This window comes from Coptis chinensis, chromosome 3, assembly GCF_015680905.1.
Source record: "Coptis chinensis isolate HL-2020 chromosome 3, ASM1568090v1, whole genome shotgun sequence".
In the NCBI taxonomy this organism is placed as follows: Eukaryota; Viridiplantae; Streptophyta; class Magnoliopsida; order Ranunculales; family Ranunculaceae; genus Coptis; species Coptis chinensis.
In genome coordinates this window covers 30414351-30437974 of record NC_141458.1, presented here as the reverse complement: position 1 = coordinate 30437974, position 23624 = coordinate 30414351, and the positions used below count along the sequence as shown (strand labels likewise).

General features: G+C 36.2%; 2 protein-coding genes across 3 annotated transcripts; both read right to left on the bottom strand.

The window, feature by feature from the left end:
• Positions 1–4457: 4457 nt before the first annotated feature.
• On the bottom strand, positions 4458–5918 carry LOC147509110 (B-box zinc finger protein 32-like). Its single transcript, XM_086601427.1, has one exon. The coding sequence runs from the start codon at positions 5477–5479 to the stop codon at positions 4703–4705; it is 777 nt and encodes a 258-aa protein (XP_086457553.1). The 5' UTR covers positions 5480–5918; the 3' UTR covers positions 4458–4702.
• A 3673-nt stretch (positions 5919–9591) lies between these two features.
• On the bottom strand, positions 9592–23162 carry LOC147509109 (nucleoporin). Of its 2 annotated transcripts, none has more exons than XM_086601424.1 (10): positions 23024–23162; positions 22787–22923; positions 22110–22661; positions 15815–21772; positions 13458–14325; positions 12669–13357; positions 11550–11670; positions 11383–11464; positions 11164–11289; positions 9592–10211 (listed from the first exon to the last, which is right to left on the bottom strand). In XM_086601424.1, the coding sequence occupies exons 2-9, from the start codon at positions 22847–22849 to the stop codon at positions 11187–11189; spliced, it is 8436 nt and encodes a 2811-aa protein (XP_086457550.1). In that variant the 5' UTR covers positions 22850–22923; positions 23024–23162; the 3' UTR covers positions 9592–10211; positions 11164–11186. The 2 variants fall into 2 exon arrangements, with proteins under 2 accessions (XP_086457550.1, XP_086457552.1); XM_086601426.1 differs by having other exon boundaries at positions 15815–21783; positions 23024–23161.
• Between the last annotated feature and the right edge of the window lie 462 nt (positions 23163–23624).

Sequence of the window (23624 nt, the reverse complement as noted above, 5' to 3'; positions counted from 1 at the left end):
GTTTGATGCTTCCTTTTTATAGAGCTATGCATAGTGGTGCAAGAAATTTAAATGAGTAATTAATATAATTTTTATATCTCATAGCTATGCATAGTTGCTAATATTTTTTAAAATAATTTAATATAACGACACCCGTTCGTAAAACACGTTCATATGACAAATCTGTTCAAGTGGGAGTAGTGTATTATTTGAGGATATGGAAACAATCAATCTGTTTTAGTGATTTGTACACATTAGTACGTAAAAGTCGAAATGGTGATGATTTACTGCTAAATCACAATAAATATAATAAAACTATTATACAAGCTAGATCAAGTTTAAGATAATTCTATTTTAAAATTACGGATTAATATCCTAAACCACAAAGTGAAGAGGCTATTTCAATTTGATCCCTTAGTTTCCAAATACTTATGCACTATAATCACTGCCCATTAACGTATTTCGGTTTATTTTTAATAAAAATATATTGTGATTCGAAAATTTGTCGCTAAATCACCATAAATCTAAAAAAACTATTATACAAGCTAGATCGAGTTTAAGATAATTCTATTTGAAAATTACTGATTAATATCCTAAACCACAAAGTAAAAAGGTTATCTCAATTTGATCTCTTAGTTTCCAAGTACTTATGCACCATTATCACTGCTCATTAATGTATTTCGGTTTATTTTCAATAAAAATATATTCTGATTCAAAAATTTGCCGCTAAATCACCATAAATCTAAAAAAAAATATTATATAAGCTAGATCGAGTTTAAGATAATTATATTTGAAAATTATGGATTAATATCATAAACCACAAGCTGAAGAGGCTATCTCAATTTGATCCCTTAGTTTCCAAGTATTTATGCACCATAATCACTGCTCATTAACTTATTTCAGTTTATTTTCAATAAAAATATATTCTTATTCAAAAATTTGTGTAAAACATTTTGTGAAAACCTTTTCAGCACACAAAATATTTAATAGATCCCGGGCGTATGCCCGGGTCCAAAATCTAGTACAACCTAAAGCAGGTACTTTGTAGTCTGAAATCGATGCACTCTGACTAATGAGATATACAACCTAAAGCTGGTACTTTGTAAGATACTATTTTGATCTTAATATCTATCTATATCTATATCTATATCTATATCTATCTATATCTTAATATTAAAGCTCCCACAAGGAGTATTTTTCGAGCTCTATTAAAATTCCATAAATTTCTCTATTATTTGAAAACGGAAATCATTTTTTACAATGGGAACTCCTCGCCTATTATAACGGGAATTATTCTTCTATTAAAACAAATTCTAGCGCTTTTAATTAAAGCGGGAATGCTTCTCCTATTAAAACAGAATGTCTCTCCCAATTGAAAAAACGGGTTTTTAAAACTTCATTAAAAATAATTTGTTAGAAAATTAAAACGGATTAGTGACTAAAATAATAGTTCCAATTTTCTAAAAAAAATCTAAATATTTTCAAAAGAGTCAGTGCATATGCACGGGCCTACAAGCTAGTCTTAATATTAAAGCTCTCATAAGGTGTATTTTTCGAGCTCTATTAAAATTCCATGTCATCTACTATTAAAACGGGAATTTCTCTTCTATTTGAAAAATAATTTATTATTATTATTATTATTATTATTATTATTATTATTATTATTATAGCACTTCTAATTAAAGAGAGAATCATTCTCTTATTAAAATGGGAATTCCTCCCCTATTGAAAAGAGAAAATATAACCTATCTAATTAAAACGGAAATTATACTCCTATTAAAACAGGATCTCTCTCCCAATTGAAAAAACGGGTTTTTAAAATTTAATTAAAATTTCATTTAAAACAATTTGTTAGAAAATTAAAACGAGTTAGTGACTAAAACGGTAGTCCCAATTTTCTAAAAAAAATCTAAATATTTTCAAAAGAGCCGGTATGTATGCACGAGCCTACAAGCTAGTCTTAATATTAAAAGCTCCACACAGGGGTATTTTTCAAGCTCTATTAAAATTCCACAGCATCTCCTATTAAAACGGGAATTTCTCATCTATTTGAAAAACAGAAATCCTCTCTTATTATAACGGAAATTCCTCTCTTATTAAAACAAATTCTAATACTTTTAATTAAAGCGAGAATCATTCTTCTATTAAAATGGGAATTCCTCCCCTATTGAAAAGGAAAAATCTAGCATATCTAATTAAAACGAGAATTATTCTCCTATTAAAACATAATCTCTCTCCCAATTGAAAAAAACAGGTTTTTAAAACTTAATTAAAATAATTGGTTAGAAAATTAAATGGGTTTGCGACTAAAACGGTAGTCCCAATTTTCTAAAAAAAATCTAAATATTTTCAAAAGAGTCGGTGCGTATGCACAGGCCTACAAGCTAGTCTATATCTTAATATTAAAGCTCCCACATGAGGTATTTTTCGAGCTTTATTAAAATTCCACATCATCATATCCTATTAAAATGGGAATTCTTCTCTATTGAATTTTTTTTAGGCACTTCTAATTAAAACATAAATCATTCTCCTATTAAAACGGAAATTTTTAATCTATTAAAAAATAAAAATTCTAGCACTTCTGATTAAAACATGAATCATTCTCTTATTAAAACAGTATCTCTCTCCCAGTTAAAAAATGGATTACAATTCCTATTAAAATGATTCATTAAAAAATGGATTACAGTATCTATTAAAATTTTTGCTTAATTTCAACATATCAAATCCATAATCTTTTCTTCACATTATTACAGTTGAAATTAAGCAAAAATTTTAATGAAATTATTCAATCGTGCATTTGAATATACTCATTCGTTCAAATTTTTAGAAGATGAATAAAATTTTGAATTTGTCAACATTGAAAAGGCACATTGATTCACTGAAACGTAAAACCAAACTAATCAAAATTAAACAATTTTTTTTTTATCAAAACATAAAAATCTTAAGTGGTACCTACTCAATTTTCAAGTGGTGTCTATTTGGTCTTAAGATCCATTTGGTTTTATTTAATTTTGGGTGTGGGCCGCCTTTGGTAAAATAAGTAGTGCCTTTGTGAAAACCCTTCTATAAACAATTGTGATGAAACTGTAACCACCAGCTGAAAACATGCATGTGGACATTGGAAAAGAGATATTTTTCATAGTCAATGCAAGTTTCGTGAATGCTCTCTCAAAATATGGTCATAGATATATTCTCTCATATGCGGCCCATCTTTGGTCACCAAAAGTAGACAAGTAGTGAATGTGGTGGGATGCAAAATGCAAGCACAATATACGGTGATTAAACCATAATACAAAATATCAGGATATAGGTATTTATCGATATTCAATTTCTGGATATGTATCGTAGATATATCCTTCTCTTTAGAGATATTTGACATTGTTTCACATGCAAATATCATGGATATATCTAAAATATCGACAAATATCGTGGATATTGTAGATATTTATTGATATATCATGATACATTATTTATATTTATTTGAAATATAATGGTAAATATTAAATAAAATTGTTATATATATAAAATATCGTCAAATATCCCCAAATATCGTGATATATCTCTAAACATATCGTAATATTTATATATCTTTCTCTGAAATCTAGATAGATATCCCCAAATATCACGATATATCGAGATATTTTGTACTATGTATTAAACATCAAAAGTATGCAAATAACATTACGGAATCGTAGGTGGAGTTGTGGTTGAATGTGTGTTCTCTACTTTTCTAGTGACCATGACCCTTTTACCCTTGTGCAGTTGTGTTGCAAATTTATGAAAACCGTGCCTCTTAAGCAATCTGGATTCTGGCTTGGACTGCCCAGTGCCCACAACTTTAAATGGTTGAGTATTCGATAATTTGAATTCGATTTGGTGGTGCTACGTGGTAAACATCAGGTGGCTACAATAAAGTAAGAAGAACCAGTGTACCATAGCCCATTGGAAAGAAAATTCATTTGAAACAGTGGAACACCGAAACGTAATTGTGAAGTATTAAATAATTGAAAGGTATGGTTGATATTGAATTCTCACTTCAAATATCTTGTACATCACTGTTTTATGGCTTGGATTCAAGCGGATTATTCTATCAACTTTGAAGAAGTGTAACCGCAGCAACTCATGGCCACCTTTCTACCAAAAAAAGCAAATGAAATTTCATGTGAGTCCTTTCAACCCAGTCCTAACGTTCAATTCGTATTTAATTATGTCCATCTAAAATGATCATTGTCATTGTCTACTCAGAGGTTGAAACTTAGAATAATTATATATTCATGGAACACGTTTCACCATTCATTCAAATATTCTTTATTGGATGGCGACGAACACATTCAAATTTGGAAGTCATATTTCATAGCACTTTTTTCAGTTTTTTGTACATTACAAAAACTCTGAAAATGATATAGCGATCCAAAGTCTAACAAGAAATATTAAGTTACTCATTACTTACACTTGAGCGAATGAAGATCGGATGAGGATGACAAACAAATTACTCTTCCCATATTAAAAAAAAATTAACACAGAAACTTGAAGTTTGACTTGGCACTACAGTTACATTAGTAACCGGAAGCAAAACATACTATTACATGAAACATATATTTTGATTATTAAATGTAATGCTCTTGATTAGACTTAATTAAGGACGCAATGTCTACCAACTAAACCAAAACGTCAGTCCTATATTCCTACTGCTGTGCCACATCAAAATAACTCCACGTGGAAATCAATTAGAACATTCATCCCAACCTTCTTTCACATCAAGTTTTGATCTACGGTTAATTCTCAAAACACGAGATAATCTGTTCTCAGCTAATAAAATTAGTTTAGCCGGAACACCAGATATTTGCTCAAGCCTCTTTAGAATCTGAAACGCGTACATTGCCGTTGCTCCTTGTAACTTCATCGATAACCAGAATGAAGAAACGAGACATACACGAAAGGGTAAGTTGGTAAATTTCCTCAAAGAAATGGAGAAAACTTGCAAGGCGAGTGATGAGTACATGGTAGCCACTCCCAATTTTCTACACCAATTTACCAAAATACCCTTTGCCTTAACTTCCAGCACTGACTCCTTTTTCACGATCTCGCGGTTTGAAACTTTCACCGGAATATCCGAAATATCAGAGGAAATTCCAGAACCAGAATTTTCCGAAACGATCTTTTTCTGAACAGAGTTAATTTTCTTTGATTTTGTTGCACCCAAAGGGAAGGATGTACTACTAGAAATGCATGTAGATGAAGACGTACACGAGATATCAGAATCAGAATCTGAGACACATGAACGACATGTAATTTGAATATGCCGAAAATCCACACCAGAAACATGATTCCCATCGAAACGTTTACATATAGAGCATATAGTGCGACGAACATGACGAGCAACCAAGAAGTTGGCTTCATGGACTCTAGCGTCACAGTTGTAGCATAGAAAAGCCGAGTCGGACATGCAGTAAAGTGATGCTTCTACGTTACAAAGCTCGCAAGTAACCTTGTCCTTCATTTTGAAGAATGAAAAAACGTTATGAGAAAATCTAGAAGAAATAGAGTAAGTGTACGAGAATGCGGCGAGAAGGTGAGCTTGTAAAGAGTGATTGTAGGAGTTTTGGATTGAAAGATTTGAGAAGGAGAGAAAGGAGGAGGAAAAGTATATATTTTTAGAAGGATATATAGATAGATAGAGAGAAAAAGAATGGGTTTTTAGTATTGATGATGGGAAATGAATATGAGTATGGAACTTGTGGACTTGTGGTGTATGGGAAGAGAAAGAAAGAATGGAGATGAATGAATGAACGGGATTAATCAAAGGGTACAGGTAGCTAGTTTTTAGCTATATATACGCTGCGCCACTCTTTCTAGAGGATTTTTCCCTGGCCACATAACCTCGTCTCCCTCGAACTACTCATTCCCATTCATTTATCCTTTTTTTACTTTTCATCAGTCAATCAGTCCATTTATACTTTACATCCACTCATAAAACAAGTCTAGAACATTTCCTTGATTTCTTTACATAATATAATACTTGCATGGTCCGTGTTTTTCAAGATTTTTATGTACCTTTGATATCATGATACGTGTTAATTAAATTATTGACACAAAATATGATATTAGTTGGAGAATGTCCACACACAAATGTAAATAGAAGAATTATGGATATATTAAAGAAAACGAATAGAAAAGTAATATTCATGTGGTGATGAATGATCGATTGGGTCATGTGAGGGGAAGAGGAGAATGTTACTGTGGAAAAAAATTATATCATAATTTTAATCCCTAACCGTTTTGACAAAATTGATAATTTCTCTATTGGGATGCCATGAGGCGTAGTTAACGGATAAGGTCGTTCTAAATAATCAGGGATGGTTAAACTAATCACCCAATCAGTGTCTCCAGTGAACTTTTAATTTTGGTCAATTAATGAAAATTTAGTTCCAAATAAGAAATTGCAAAAGTAAAATTAGTAGTTACTTCCGTTTTCTTTGTGGAAGTAATGTAATTGGAGCTTATTATTGGGTTTGGTAACTTGAACTATGTTACCCTGTCCAGTGTCCTTAACTAACAGGCAACTTAATTCCGTTTTCTTTTTTCTTTTATAATTTTCGAAAAAGAAAAAACCACACGAAATCTAAATATCTAATAAACCAAAAACTCCATATTCTCTTCCTCAGCCAAAAACCAAAAATTGTATTCCTCAACTGAAACAAACAACGAGAATGAAAAAATAAAGTTTGATTTTTTGAATATATGAATCCTTATCTTGAAGTTTTAGAGGAAGATATGTGGAAGAGAGAGTGAGGTTTTTTTTTTTTTCCACGAGTGCAAGTAAATATTCGAATTCAAATTCGGATTCGGATTCAGATATTTTTTTTATGTCTGAACTAGTTTCAGATACGGATTCGGATACTGCTATATCCACATCCGATAATATCCAATCCGATTTTAAAAAATTAATAGTTAATATATATATATATATATATATATATATATATATATATATATATATATATATATATATATATATATTTTTTTTTTTTTATTGTATAAAAATATTATATAAAATCAAAAACTAATAATACAAAACTATAGTAACAAAATAATAATAATATATGACAAATATATATATTTATAATATTTTTTATAGTAGTAAAATAAATTATTCAAAGCAAATAAAATTTTAATTTTTAGATCGGATATTTATTTAATATCTGATTTGAATATCCGAAATCAGATTCAGATAACTGTTTTAATATCCATCGAATTCGGATATTAGTATAAATTTTCGAATTCAGATTCGCCCTTCCGCTTCGGACACAGCTTCTTCCCCCCCCCCCCCGCCCCCCGAACCTATCCGTGTGCGGTTTTAGCCTTAGTTGGTTTCTAATAGCGTTCAAAATTGAAAAGTGAAATAAAAGAAAAAAGAAAAGATGAGGGACACGTGGTTACAGATTTTACACGGCCCATCCCATCTCAGTAACTGGTTATCGCATAGCCGGACTAATGTAATTGGTGGGCTCAAAAAGCGATGGTGTGGTTGTTGGGATCAGTCTCAGATGTATCTTCCTCAGATCATGATGTAACTTCACCAAAGACTATGGGGTCCACAACAAATTCTCCATGGCGATACGACACGTATTCCTCAATAGAACACGTGGCAAATTTTGACCACATAGCGTAAATATTGCACCATCGTTTTTCAAATTTTCAGTTGTTTATATTGCAGAAAAGATACGACTAATCCACTATGACACTATCATTTGGCAGTACTGTGACCAGTGGGACTGGTCATGTAAAGTTGTAAACTAAACACTGAACTAAGGAGCTGTAGATCCTAAAGAAAAAAATTAAAAGAACCAAAAACAGAAATATATATAATAATGCTATTGCTATTGCAGATAAGGTCGAATAGATGTTCAATGTTGTTGGCTATAATAGAAGTAAGAGTGTCACTTCATCTTATGTCTTGACACATTTTGTGGGATTATCGAAAAAAAAACCCACATTTTGTTGGATTTCAAATATGAATCTCAATTTCGAATATGAATACCAATTTCAAACCTAAAACGCGCTTGTTTAATGTGGTGGCATTTTATGTAGCTCAAAAAGTGCATTGCTTATTATACTTACTAACAAGTAACTACTAAGATGTCGACACATTGTAGTCTAAGTTGGATGTATATTTATTCTAAGTAATCTCTTAAACATGAGTGCCATACAAAATGGTGTGTACGTGACCACGTGATGCTTTGGTACGCAACGTAACTAGGGGCAGGTGCTTGAGTGATTTCGAAGCTTTTATGCTGCTATAGAACAAAGTGACCCACTCTCCAGACGTATGACATGTCGAAATTTGGTAGAACCGCTACATATCAAAGGTAACGACCACAAAAAGTAAGTCAGATTATCAACGGACACAAGTGATGCCATGCATGTAGACAAGACAGTCAGTTAGTTGTAGGGGGCGTGCCACGTATAAGATGATTGTTGCACACGAGAATAGAATGGTAGCAATGATGTTATTGGAAAGTGTGTAGCTCCACCCGACCACAACTGCATGTCTGCCTCAACAACTTCTTTCGACAATTAAATGGAAAATCACGGGAGTAGCATTTTTAGACATATTTATTTTTCAAATATTACGTACTGCAACGCAGATCAAACTTCAAAATATGTTGATTCAGCAGAATTTCCTGTGTATATATATCTTATGTTAGTCGGTGGTATTTTTTTGTTTATACTAGAAAATTACTTAAAATATGAATATATGTAATAAATATTATGATAGAGTTCCAATACGAGCTTTGCAAAATAGTTCCACACTGGTACCAGAGCTCGATAAAAATTCAATAATATAAACTTCAAACCGTACAGTATTCACCAGCATGCTAAGTTTGCACCAAATCTCTCATAATTTAGTTTTATGGTACCACTGCTTTCAATGAACTGCTTAAACATTCGGTAAATTGATTTACTAGCAGGGTTTTACTGAAGTCTGTGATTGTGTGAATTGCAGACTCTGCACAAAATTGAAAAGCTACTATTGGTTGGATGAAGTAATATACTACCAACCTATCTAATTGTCAATATCTCAATACTCGCTTTACTCCCAAGCAAGGTTCGTGATTCCGAACGAAATTTCAAAATTCTGTCTAATATTTTGATTTTTCAAAAAACCAGAATTCCAAATATATAGTCGAAATATTAATTATTATGAAATCAATTGAAATTCTAAATATAATAGGGGTCGAAATTTGATAAATTTCAATTTTTGAATTTATAGAAATTTCGAAAATTCCAAAATCCCAAACCATGCTCCCAAGTCCCACCAGGGGCATAGCAACAAAGAACCAGAACTAATCACGCCCTTTCTTTCGAGATACCATTCATTGTTCGATTTCGATCATGTCCTGGCGTTTGGTTTTTATCGATCCACTCAATATTGATCATCTGGCGACACATATTTGACATAAAACTATAATTCTATATAAGTGACGGACAGACTCTTAACATGCTTTAATTCATGCTTACAATTTACTTTTAGGAATAATGCAAGAAAATGAGCAAAGATTGTGACCTGCAAATCAATGAAAAAGCACTTTAAAACTACAACAATGCAAATGGAGAGTAAATATATGGTTACAGGCTTCAGAGTTCATTCCCATAAATACATTTGAAGAACAATACAAACCCCAATATGGCAACTCCAACAATGCTTTATTCCTCTTCTTTGAGGATAACAATGCATGATTAAAGGTATCTAGTAAAGAGAGGTTAATGATTACCAGTTTGCAACTCATTTAACACTCCAAAAGAATGGTGTATGTGAAAATTGGACAACTATATCCACCACTACACTTGAACAGTTTACAACAGGTATAAACAAAATTTTAGCACCATTAATACGCTTCTGGCCTCCGGACTAAATTGCCTCCTAACTCCTACGTATACAATAGCAACAAAAAAACCCTATAAAAATATACACCCTATCAGCAACCATGCATTATGACCCTTCCTATTATGGTAATGTGATTATTCAACAAGGCCAAGGCAATCTGAGATTCACTGAGAAGCAAAAATGGGGCAAATCACAGCAGCCTGGATAAGCAAATAGTAAACAGACAAATCCTTCAAATATTTTCACTGTAGATCCTCAATTTTTTGAAAAGAATCAATCTCAAAACCGACCATTTGTGGTGGCCCCAAGATAATTCCCATGTCCTTTGTCCAAGGAAATGAATCTGAAAGACAGAAGAACCATCAGGATCCACATAACAATCAATTACGAGAAAAGACAAAAGCAAGAAGATCGGGGAATTTAGCATTCAGAATGTTTAATCTAATTTGGATGCATGGATAAGATCTCTAGTCAGATACAACAGTCAAAGATCAACTTCAATGTGTACTCTAACAATCATGTATTAGATATTTCTCTCCTTATTTCTCACTTCTTCAAGGTTCACTTAATCTCCGGGTGACAAAAATCTAACCCACTGCATTAATGTGTTTTACGTGTATAAAGCATGAGTTTCAGAGTGTTCAACATGAATTTTTTGACAAGTGTCTCTGTTACAGTTACACAGGTATGTCCACAGTAGGTGGAGCTTTATTGCTTATCCCCATTCCTCCTGTGGAAGGTGGGAATCAACCCCAAGAACTTCTCCCAACCTCCCAAGGCTTGACCGTTACCTGGAGTATGCATAGGACCTCTATGCCACCGCACCATCAATGACTCACTACCTACCCATTTACCATTTAACTAACCAGAACAGCAGTATACGTAAAATATTAAGCATGTTATTCTTGGTAGGAAAATAGTAAGGGTACACTATCACTTTGTTTTCTAGTTGAGAACTGCAAACTCAGTGAACCCGTTGGACTGTTTATTAAGAATGGCTGGACTTGGTTCTTGTGGTATAATTCAGCTTTTAACGGAGTGGAAGAGAAAGTCAAACTATAGGCAGAACTGAATCAAATACACCCCCACCAGGGGTAGATTTTCAGATATATTAGTACATTTAAATGCCGAAATAATGATGCATCAACACGTTCTACAGTCATCTGATGGCCCTTAAAGTCCAGGTCAGGATAATTGAATGATGTGGAAGACCCAAATAAGTGGGCAATCTGAATTGTATGTTTATATATGTAAAAAGAGAGTTACATAAAAATGGGAAGGAATAGAATCATTACCAATTAAAGTTGAAGCTTCTTTCTCAAACCACTAAAGTTGCAAGAAATGCATGCAACATAACCCAATACATAACAATCCCGAGCCGTAAAGCAGGTTGTCTCATTAATGCTCGGTCGCATGAAACCCTGTCAGTTACAAAAGAAAAAAGAAAAAGACTTCTGCTAAGTACAAAACCTAAAACAAAATTTAACAAAGAGGACAATAGAGATAGCTCATACCATAAGCCATCTATCAGGTTGGAAACAGGTCTTGTAAATCTTGGGACAATTCTTGATGTAGTAAGTGATTTGAATCCATGCGCTGAGAGTGCCCAAGAAGAAATTATCAGAGAAACTAGTCAGAACTTCTGACTTGCCCACAAAAAGAGGTAGAAATCAAAGCTTACCCTTATCATCATCTACATCCAACGTACTTGCACTGGGATCCATATCTATATTGATAGTGACTTGATCACTATTTACTTTGCGCACACTACGTACATGAGGTGCAACTGCTCTTTTGTTCATCTGCAGTAAAAAACACACATGGCACGAAGTAAGGGAGACACCTACTTGCTTACAGAACCAACAAATATTGTACCAAAAAGAAATTTTGATTTCATGTTTTATCTCCATTGTCCGAAAATTACAAAACAGGCAACAATTGAAAGAGAGAAGTAGAGAACATTAGACCAACTTTCTAAATGCTTCAACAAGGTTTAACTGCCTAAAGAAATCTGGTCAATATGACAAGTTACATTCCAAATAGTATTTACTACTACATCCCCCATTAATGAGACCATATAGATATCACATTTGTACAGTAACATTTTCTGAATACGACAATGATTTCACAGATTTGTCCATTTCCACATCACAACACAGATAAATAGTTGGGAGCATTGTGATTAGAATGGAACAAAGTTCTACTTAAAACTAGCTTGTACTAACTACAAAAGCTCCTACTAACAGTGCCCCTATGGATATCATAGTATTACCCATACAGAAGACTTTTCTGACTACGTCTGCATTTTAAACGGAGAAGTTTGGTTTTCCCAGTTTCAACTTTCAAGTGATTTTTCAATTGGATGACTCCCAGAGGTACTAATCTCCACAAGCTAAAATAGTTAGGTGTATCTAAATTTTTTGACTAATAAATTCATCTGAAGTCCAAACCTTGCGCATCAACTTCTATCAATTAAATAGTCTTGCCAATTTTCAATACGGTGAAGATACAAAAGAGCAACATGGTTTGAAAATCAATTTAACTTTTTTTGTTCAAATAAGGTCTCAATTTCATCTGAAGCATTATAAAATAAATTTTATGACCTACGAACGAATGCCAATTTAACATGGCACAAAATTAAAGATGGGACCAGCCCTATTTTGAGAGAGTTTAGGTTTAATATGTGCCGTAAGGGAAAAAAAAGTACAGTAACAAGATTTCATGACTTATTTTTCAAGCTGCATGGCTAGTCAAAGGAAAAGGAGAGAAAAGAGGGGGGCATAGACTAAGAGCAACATACCGTAGGTTCAACCTCAGTAATTTCTGAGGAAGTTATGCTAGCTGTTTCCCCATTGTCTCTTGAACCTTGAAGTGATGCTATCTTTGATTCCTTCTCATGTAAGAATCTTTCAAGAGAGTCCGACTTTTGTGATAGCTCTTCTATTCTCTTCTGTTCTACTTGTAGCAAAGCGTCTTTGCTTTGAGCCATGACACGTAAAGTTTCTACTTCTGATAGAAGAGATGTAATTTGCTTTTCCAGAGTTTCTTTACAAGCTTCCATGCGGCTGCATCCCTTGTCATCTAGTATTACATCAAACCCTTCAAAACGTGATATCATCATATGTAACCATGACAACAAATCATGCATCTCGGTTGAGTTTCTTTTGTTGATTTCTTGTGATGCAGATAGAACATCATTTGTGCACCTTGTGACCTCTTGACGTAAGAATGAAATCTCCCCATCCCGATCTTGTAGTTGCGATTGAAGATTTTCAACCTCAGAGAGAAGACTTTCGGACAATTGATGAAGCTCATCAAATTTGCCAATAGTAGTGGATAGTTTGGCCATAGCTTTTCCACGAGAAGCTTCGAGGCTCTCCATTGCCAGATTCTTTTGTTGCAAAGTTTTCTCTAGTTCTATAATTTTACTTCTCAAACCTTCCATCTGCAACTCTTCTTCATCAAGCGCTTGCATCAAGTCCTCAATTTCTGTGGTACAAATATAAAAGATCAGGAATATGAATGACAACAATAATCTAAATCAATGACACCACACATAGATATATATAACAAGATTAAATGATGTTACCTTGTCCTTTGGCACTCAGCAAATCAGTCAATGATTTGATCCTCTCTTGTAACCACATAGATGAGGTCTCCCCATTCTGGAACTCCTTTATCCTCAACTCCAAGACACCACGCTCATTCTGTAGAGCTTCTAGCCGTTTCTCCAAATTTTCCACCTGGGCATTGGAGGATTGAAGATCTACCAAGTAAGTCTTTGCATCAGCTTCAGCCTTTTTTATTTGACTAACAAGCTCAGCACATATCCTATTTTTCTGGATGCCATTCTCCTGAAACTCCTGTAAGTTTGATATAGTGGTTTTAAGTTCTTTTTGGCTGTTCTTCACAACCTCTGCATGTATACTGGCTGAATCTTTCACAGCTAATAATAAGGTATCAGCAATGCAACTGATAGCTTCCTCTGTCAAAGAAGCTTGCCCATCAACCGTTGTTGGGACTTTGAATTCCATCCCATTCTTTCCGTCAACATGCAGTCCATCTCGAACTAGTTGGGCCTTTCGATTCTCGATTTCCAATATTGAATTAGTACACGCCTTGTGCAGCAAAGCAATCTTTCTGCGCATCATAATGATCTCCGCTTCCTTTTCTTTTCTCATAAATTCGAGATCAGTTAACTCTCTTTTCGAAGAATCCCAATAATCTCTCCGTGAAACTATCTCCTTATGAATAGCTTCCATGGATCTAGACATTCTCTTAGCATGGTGCTCACAAGAAACACTGTGTTTGTAACATTTTTCTCTTAAACCATCGACCTCTCTTGTGCATTCTTGCAAGGTATGGCCAGCAATCCCAAGCACATCAACAATTGAATAGCCATTGAAATTCCCTTGCAGCATCATCTCCAGTGAAGAATCAGTAGCAGAAAATTTTACCTGAACAAAGTACAACGAGAGCGCAAAAAAAAAAGGAAACAGCAAGCAACTCGTAAGTAAGTGCTCATTAAGCATGTAAGATGGAGGACGTAGTGGCCATACAAGGTTCTTAAAGAGATATCAAATATAAGCAAAAACAAGTTTAAACATAAGTCTTCAGCAATAAGACCTATTGTGGATAACATTTCCTTTTTTGATAGTCAGTCCTCGGGTTGAAAAGGAATTGCAGACCTTTCCAGCTTCTGCGAATTATATAAATCAGATCTCAATTATTTCTAGACATCAAAGGGATTTTAGCCGTTAAGTATAATAAGGTAAGACATTGAGGGCTGCCATTGTGACATTTGAGCCCTATGCTTTTCCTCCAAGGTAGAATTATGCAAGGACTAGTCTTGTGGCTGTTTCATCCTAATATGTTGCTTTCTGTTTTATTCTAAGTCATATTGACACGGTTACGAGTGCCAGTGTCCGACACAACGACTATATGAAGTAGGACACAGAGACAAAGCTAATTAGAAAGAAAACTATTACTATTCTTTAGTTACACAAATAATCCTTGGGATCAAGACCAAAGCGCCTCCTTACAGATAAATAACTATGAAAGTGGCATACCATAGTGTTGTAACTATGTTAATAGATTATTCTTTTAGTCTTTTAGGGTATAGAAGAAACCCAAGTTTGAAATCGTCTGCAGAACGTTTGTGTGTCCGACATGAGTGTTCGCATGTCTCTGCATCCAACACAGATTTTTTTGAGAATATTAAGTGTCCATGTTAATTGGGTTTTATTTAGCATGATACTGTTTGTTAACTTACAGGCTAACACCTATTTAGTTGTCTTTGCTTTGAGTGTCTCCCGCCAACTGACCCAGTAGATTTCTAGAGCAACAATGAAAAAAGATAATAATGATAATAACTACTCATGTCATCTGGGAATATTTTTAATATTCAGTAGAAGAAAATAAATATGCAAATAAGTAGAAAATTCAATAGTCATGATTTAAAAGTTACTAATGGACGGCAGGCACGTCGCACACCTATAAAATCAAAAATCCTTATCATATGTATATTATTATATTATAGTGGTTAATTTCATACATATACGTTTGTTGACAAAGAATAAAAGGGGAAAGGAAACTTTATAACAAAAATAGCAAGGCTTCAAATCCAGATATAATCTGACATTCCCGCTAAACACCAAGTAACATTTAGTTTGAAGTTCAATCATGCATTTATATGTTCACTCAAAAATCAAGTGAAAAGAATACTATTATTAGTTTATTAGAAAGAGCAAACTTTTTTAGTGTTCCAAAGAAGACAATCCCTAGAAAAGAAAAGTTTGTCAACAGGTTGGTTCACCAATTGTAAAAAAGATAGATTAGCATGTGTGAGTGTCCACTAATGTGTGTGGATGGGTGGTGGGGGGCAGGAGGAGCGAGAGAGGTTGACCAAATTACATTGCCCTATAAAAGATAAAAAGAATAACTCACCTCGTTTGCTGACTTAGCGGAGAACATGCCACCAGATGCAACTAAAAGAGGTAGATTCACCAAATTAGTACCATCCATCTGTTTCACCAGACATTCTATCCCGTCCTCCACATTACTAAAAAGCTCCAATTCTGCGGGGAAAAGGTCAGCTATCAGACTAGTAAACTCCAAACACCCTTTCCTTAGTTGATCAATGACAGGTGTTAACTTTTTAACTTCAGCAAGTTCCTTGTTTCTCTCTTGCGAGTGAACACTAATAACATTCTCAAGACGTGAAAGAGCTTCAACTTTTGCAACCTCTGCCGAATCTCTTTCTTTGGAAGTATCAGTAAGTGCAGCCTCAACTTTTGATAGCTCCTCATGTAGACTGTCAGCTTGTTCATGAACCTCATTCAACTCCGCAAGTAGTAGCTCTGTTGCCCTTTTAGTTTTCTTAGATTCATGCTCGGAAGAAGTTAAGGCAGCCTGCATATCATGCCAAATGTTCCCAATCATCTCTATCTTCTTGATAGGGTCAACAACACTCAACCCACTACCAACATCAATGGCACTTAAAGTATTAATCAACACGCTCAGGGTGTGTCCGCTATCCTGCAGACTGTGTTCCATCTCTGTCAAACAATTCCTTAAGAATATACATTCATGTTCAAGGGTTTCTACTTTCTCTGGGTAGATTGACAAGTCCCTGACTTTCTGTTCATACTGCACCAAAACACTATCCCTTTGGTTAAGCTCGCTCTTCAAAAGATCCATGTCAGTTTTCATTTCTTCAATTGTTTGTTTCAAACTGTCACGCTGTTGCACTAACCCCTTCCCTTTCCTGACAGCAACATTCAGTTTATCTCTAGCAGAAAGCAATTTCATCTCCTCCTGGGTTAGTTTCTCTTGCAACTCATCCCTTTGTCTACCTAACTCTTCAAAGTCCACAACCAAAGACTGATAAGTTTTTAAAATATTCTCCCTCTCCACTTTCTCATGAGCCAAATTACTCAAAGCCTCCTCAAACTCTTCCTTCAAAAACAGTTGGCCCTGGTCCACGGACTCCTGTGCAACAACATTCTGTTGTTCATCCAGTGCCACCACATCAGAATCCCCAGCATTATATTCCTCCACCATATCTTTGACCACAGACTTCACCGAAGACAATGCAAGGTATTTTTCTATGAGCTTTTTCAATAACCCCTCCAAACACTCAGTATCACTGCCACCACAAGCTATGTTCTCTGCGCTTTGATCCTGCAATGCATCACTAACCAAAACCTGCAATCTCCTAATCTCGCCTTCAACATGAAGATGGAGTTGATTATCATTTTCAAGCTTCTCCTGCAAACGACCAACTTCATTTTGCAAGTTAAATTTCTCAAGCTCATACAGTGTAACTTTTTCCAAGGATTTCTCCTGGTTGCAAGAGAGAAGCTCCCTTTCATTTGTTACACCTTGAAGAGCCATCTCAAGATCAGATACTTTCGTACATGACTGTTCCAAGTCCGCAGTTAGTGATCCACAATAACTTTCAAAATTCTCAATCTTTTTTCTAAGAGAATCTATATCATTGTGAGCCTCAGAAAGTGCACTTCCCAACCATTGTATCTTTTCTTCTGTCTCCATGGACCGCAATTGCAAAGGCATGTCCATCCTGTCCAAGACCTCCTCCCACCTCTGCACAAGGTTGTTCCTTTCCATCAATGATTGTTCTAACATCTCATTTTGCTCAGCTAATACATAGTACTTACTTTGGAGCTCCTCCATTTTTCTTTTCAAGTCCTCTAACCCAGGATTTGAGATAGGGTAGACATCATCTTTCCAGCCATCATTAACCACAAAACCAGTCTCGGAATACGAATTTCCCCCAGCAGAATTTTTCTGATCCCAATCAGTCGTCGGCAAGGAACTCCTAGGAACTGACCTCGCCAGCCACGCGATCTTTTCAATTATATCTCCAGAATGAAAATGCTCAGGCAATTCTATTTGCTCCAAAACCTCCTCAATCCTCTGAAGAACAGAATCTTTAAGAAGAAACGAATCTCGTAATGCAGTGGCAGAGTTCCGAATGTATGAAAGCTCAGATTCCAAAGCTTCAACACGTTCACCTGCCTCTGAATAGGCTTTTAGTTTGGTTTCAACATCCTGAAGTCTAGTGTCTTTAAAGTGCACCTCCTGTGAGCACCTCTCAAGTTCAGATGACATCTCCGAGAGAGACTGCTTTAGATTATCTCGCTGCACAACCAAGCCTTTTCCTTTCGCAACAGCAATGCTAAGCTTCTCCCTGACAGAAGATACCCTCTTCTCTGCTTGCTCAAGTTCAACTCCTTTGGCCTGTAACTCAGAACGAAGAGCTTCTACGGTATGCTCCATCTTTCCCAAACTTTCTCTGAAGATGTGATTTTCAGCTTCCTGTTGAGAACTCAAGGAACTTAACTGGTGCACCTTCGCTTGTAATTCACTATTTTCCATCTCCTTCAGTCCAAACTCTTCCCTACAAAAGCTGACTTGTTCACTAGCTTCGGTGTATTTCTGAACAAGAGAAGCAATCAAAGATTCCAGATATGAGACTGACGGATTATCGGAGTCGACGTCCATGTCATTCAACTGTACTACAGCCCTGACATCTTCCACCAACTTAAGGAAGGATTTTGAATCAACACTATTCTTCCTCAGTTCTGCAACATCTTGTGTTATATCAATCAACTTGAACTCCAGCTCAGCGTTTGCCGACTTAATTAGCAAGCTCTCGCCAAGCAGCTCTCTCATTCGATTCAAGAGGTATATGAAGTTACCAGGATGTAGGAGATCAAACAAATTTTCTTCTTTCGCATCCAACCCATTCACTTGGGCATCTTCACATACGCTAAGTGTTAACTGTTTAAGCTCACTATAAATCATTCCCAGTATTTCCAAAGCTAGTCCATTCCTTACATGCAAGTCGGAGAATTTCTCATTTAGTGATTCGAAAGAACTGTGCATCTTCATGAGACCTTTGGACGCTGTTCCAAGTTTCTGCTGCAGATCCTCAATCATTTTGGTTGCAGCATTAACTGAATCAGTAACAAGGCTGCCCACATTTATGGCATCAGATTGGACAGTTGAATTGCTGGTGTCGGGCAGTCTTCCAACAGATGCATCAAGGTTCTGAACCATCTCCATAACTTCTGCAAGAGTGAAGCTCCACTCTTTCTCCAACATAGATAATTTTTCCCCCACATCCTTTTGCAAAACTTCTACTTTATTGAAGAAGAGATCTTCCATTTCATCTGACTTTTGTTGCATTGTGTACAATTGAAGGTGCATATCATCCGTTCTCGATTGGTAATCAGAAATTTTCTTTACAAGCCCAATGATCCTTGCCTCAAGATCGTTATTCTGTTGCTTCGAAGCTTCATACAGAACCTGCAGATCACATAAAGCCGCAGAAGCAAGTTTTCCATTACTCTTCTCATTTTCAAATTCTTCATTGACCTTCATCGCTCTCAGATTCAAGTCCATCAGCACAGCTCTCAAATAGTTTGTCTGTGCTTTAGCTAACGTAAAGTGATCTTCTGTTGATCTTTCTCCTTCCTCCAAAGGCAACTCAGTTGGATCAGCGTCATCGTGATGGACTTTCAACTCAAAGGCTTGAATCAGTTTTGATACCCCTGCTCCAGCAACTTTATTAGCCGACCTACTCAAAGATACAAAATGAGAATGCATTCTCTCAATTGCCTTGTCAAGTTTCTGCATTGTTTTCTCGGCCTCATTGAAGCGCACCTTCATGTCTGAGAATCCAATGGAATCACCGAAATTCTGCCCTTCAAGCGGTTGAATCAATTTTCCTTCTGTAAGGCCAAGGGGCAAAAGCTCCCCTTCACCAGAAGCGACCTTTCCAACTACTTGCTGAAGACTTCCGTCAGGATATTTATCATTGGTTGGATTACAACGCATGATAGGAACATTTACACCTTCTAACGGCTGATCTCTGGCTTCTGTAGCTTGAGAGAGCATCAGGGAATGTTGGCTTTCTATCTCCTTCAACTTAGCTTTGTGTACATCAAGACTGCTGGAAAGAAAGATGTTTTCCTCAGTGAGTTGGTCAAGGCGCATCATCGCTTCTTTAAGGTCGACCCCGAGTTGTGCATGCTTATCATGTTCCCTGGAGAAGTGCTCCTGCTGTTCAAGAAGCTGAGCTGAAAGACTCTCATTCTCACAAACAAAATGCATTTTCTCCTCCTCGACCAGTTTCTTCTCATCAATTTTTGCAGTCAGATTCTCGTGTAAGTTGACATTTTCAGTTTCTAAAGCCTCCTTTGAACCCCTGAAACTAGCTACTTCCGCCAAAAGGTTTTCCAACTCCTCACCTGACCTTTGTAGTTGAGTTTGCAACTCAAAGGCCCTGGCTGTAATTTCTCCAGTCTCTTCTGTAGCACGAGCAAACCGTGTTTCAAGCTCCTCCCTCCCATCAGCCATGTCTTGGAGATCGGATTTCCACTTTGCAAGCTCTTCCGTAGCAATAGCAAAATGTGTTTCAAGCTCTTCTCTCCCGATGGCCATGGCTTCGAGATCAGACTTACAAAGTGCGAGCTCTTCCCTAGCACCAGTAAACTGTCTTTCAATCTCTTCCCTCCCAGCAGCCATGCTTTGGAGATCAGCCCTGCAATTTGCAAGCTCTTCTGTAGCAACAGCAAAATGTGTTTCAAGCTCTTCTTTCCCGGCGGCCATGGCTTGGAGATCAAACCTACATAATGCGAGCTCTTCCCTAGCACCAGCAAACTGTCTTTCAGTCTCTTCCCTCCCAGCAGCCATAGTTTGGAGATCATACCTGCAATGTGCAAGCTCCACACTGAGACTAGTATTGCAGTCTTTGGTTTCTCGGAGTATAGAATTTAGCTTAGATATTTCATTCAGTAACTGACTATCACGATGATCAAAATCCATCTGAAGTTCAGTCTGTTCCGCAAGTTGCAAATGGAAGAAATCTTTTGCAACAACCGTGGAGTAGAGCTGTTGTTTGAGACTCTCTAAGACATCACAAACACCATTTTCTGGTATGCGCATAGTTTCTCGTTCTGGCTTAGAATTAACTTCTTCTTCCTGACGCCCCTGCATAAATTCTGCCCTTTGATTAATATTAACAGACCCAGTGTCAGTGTAACGAGAACTAGTCGAACTTCCAGATAATACCACATTTGCATCAAGCCAATTTTCCTGTCTGTTGCCAACTAAAACAGTTTCCACAGGATCAAATTCATCAACCAAACTATTTTGCTCCATATATCCTGCTTTCCTTTCAGTCCCTAAATCATTGCACAAAGATATAATTTCTATTTTTTTTTGGCGAGAATCTAATCCTAAACCTTCCAGCTGCATCTCTGATTTCCCTTTACCATTAGTGTCTGGAGTTCTTTCAGTCTCATAGGTTGCCTCAGCTACACCAGAAGCATCACCTGCATTATATATCCCGACATTTGTTTGTTCTGCTCTCTGTGTTGTTTCCTCCATACCCTCTTCAGGAACAATATACAGAATTCCTTCTTCCCTGCTGAATGAATCAGAAGATACAGAAAGGCCTGCTTTATGGTTTTCATCAACGGCAAAAGAAAAACCATCCATCTCATTAATTCCTTGTGCTCTGTACTCTGCACCCTCAGTGCCAGCATACAGAGTTCCCTCAACTTCATCAGTTGCCTCAGATACAACAGCATCATCATGAGTTCCTTCTCCCTGAAAATTTAAAGAGCTATCAGCAACACCCTCCCTTTCAATGGCTTCATCTACTTCACCTGCTACTTTTTCTGTTCCCTCCGGAACATGAGATTCCCTGGAAAAGTCTTTATCATCTTCTCTATGACTGGATAAAACAGACCCCTGATCTCCTTCAGACTCTGACCTGATAATTTCAACTCCGACAATCTCACAATCTTGTAAAGAGCCAGGACTCTCTTTGCCCATTCCATCAAACTGATTCGAAACCAAACTGTGAGCTTCCTGCATTGCCCCTAACCAGCATCAAATGAGAATTTAATTATACATCAAATTCATACGTTACTTTCAAAGTTTTATTTACATATTTATCAAAGGGGGAATGCTCAGAAACAACTCTCCAAATAGTTGCACACAGACCAACCCATCGAAAGATAGATACTTGTCTTAAAAACTAAAAGTTTTTCTTTTAATAGTGATCTTTATAACCCCAAAAAAAAAAAAAAAAAAAAAAAAAGAAAAAAAGAGAGGGAGTTTTCTTCAGACTATTCTTCTTTATAAATGTAAAAGAATGTGGCCAAATGTGAAAAAACAAAAATGTGAGCACAATCTACTTCCTCACCTGATCTTCCGTTTCTTTCTTAGAGGACATATCCAACAATAATTCTTGTGAAAGTGAAACAAGTGAATCTTTTTCTTCATTTCGATCCTCCTGCGATATTGTAACATGCGAGGTCAATGAATCAACAGATGCCAACTCAGCACCATCCACAGATTCGCCTCTGACTAGAACTGACTTATCCGAAGGTCCCAATGAACTATCCGCTACCTCCTCATGCTCAACACTCACACTGCTTTCTCCTTCGACATTCCCAACATCCCCTGAAACTAACAAATCAACACTGCTTTGCCCATCCGCTAAGACAGCTTCCTCCTCCTTCACCAACGCAACTTCTTGTACTGGTAACGTTTCCAATGGGCTCGAGAACTGATCAATGGTCACTGCTTCAGAGTTATCGCCACCCTCAGCTACCTTTGGAGATGCAGGTGTCGTCTTGACAGAAGATGCTGCCAAGTCAGCAGTAGCATCACCTCCCTCCTCATTTACAGACTTGACATTTTTACTAGAGGATGATTTCGCTTTGGTGTTCTGCTTCTTCCTAAATTGTTGCAACTAAAACAACAACAACAACAAAATAAACACAGTTTTTTTTTTTTTTTTTTTTTTTTTTTTAATTAATAAATAATCTCAGCTAATTTAACTATAATAACAAGGGGCAATAAAAATAAAAATGTAACCTTTTTTCGTCCAGCGGCAATAAGATCAGTCTTATTATTGTTCTTATTCTTATCCTTATCCATCAGGTTGATCTCGTCTTATTTTATTTTCAATAACAATCACTTCTATTCACCATTTAATCACAGCATGCAAAAAACTACCAACCAACAAAACAAACAAACAAACAAACGGTAATTAAAATCCAAAAAAGTAAAATGAATAAAATCTAATAAAAAAAAAACAAATAAGAAAATAACCTGAATCCGAGGTGTAAACCTAGGTTGTTGTTGTTCGTGGTGTCGGTTGGTTTGTTTTGAGATCTAACGTCGAATGTGGGTAAAAAGGAAAAAAAATGTTTAGAGTAATAACAACATAAAAACAGTTGTTGTTAAGGTGGGGATGGGGTCGAGCACGAGACGTGATGGTTAAGGGTTTGTTGATCTATCAACTTAGAAAATCTCTTCTCGGGATTTGTAATGGGACAGTGGGCTATTTTAACGTGGGCTCACCAGATATTTAGAAGCTTAGGCCCAAACACACAAATTGAAAGTTAATTTCGGGATCACGTCAGCTTTGGGACTTTGCAAATGTACTAGTATGGTGGGGGCGTGAGTGGAGAGGGAGAGCGAGAGCGAGAGATTGAGAGAGTGTATTAACGGAGAGGGACAAAGAGAAGAGATGAGGAATGATGACAGATAGACAGAACGAAACCAACCAAATGACTTTTTGTCCACATAGTCCTCCCTCGGCCCAGAACATTCGCTCCGCTCACTTGATTATCACACATGTATATCCAATTGGTACACTTCGAGTCATTCAAAAGAAAAACATACATCAAATGAAAAAATGAATCCAAAT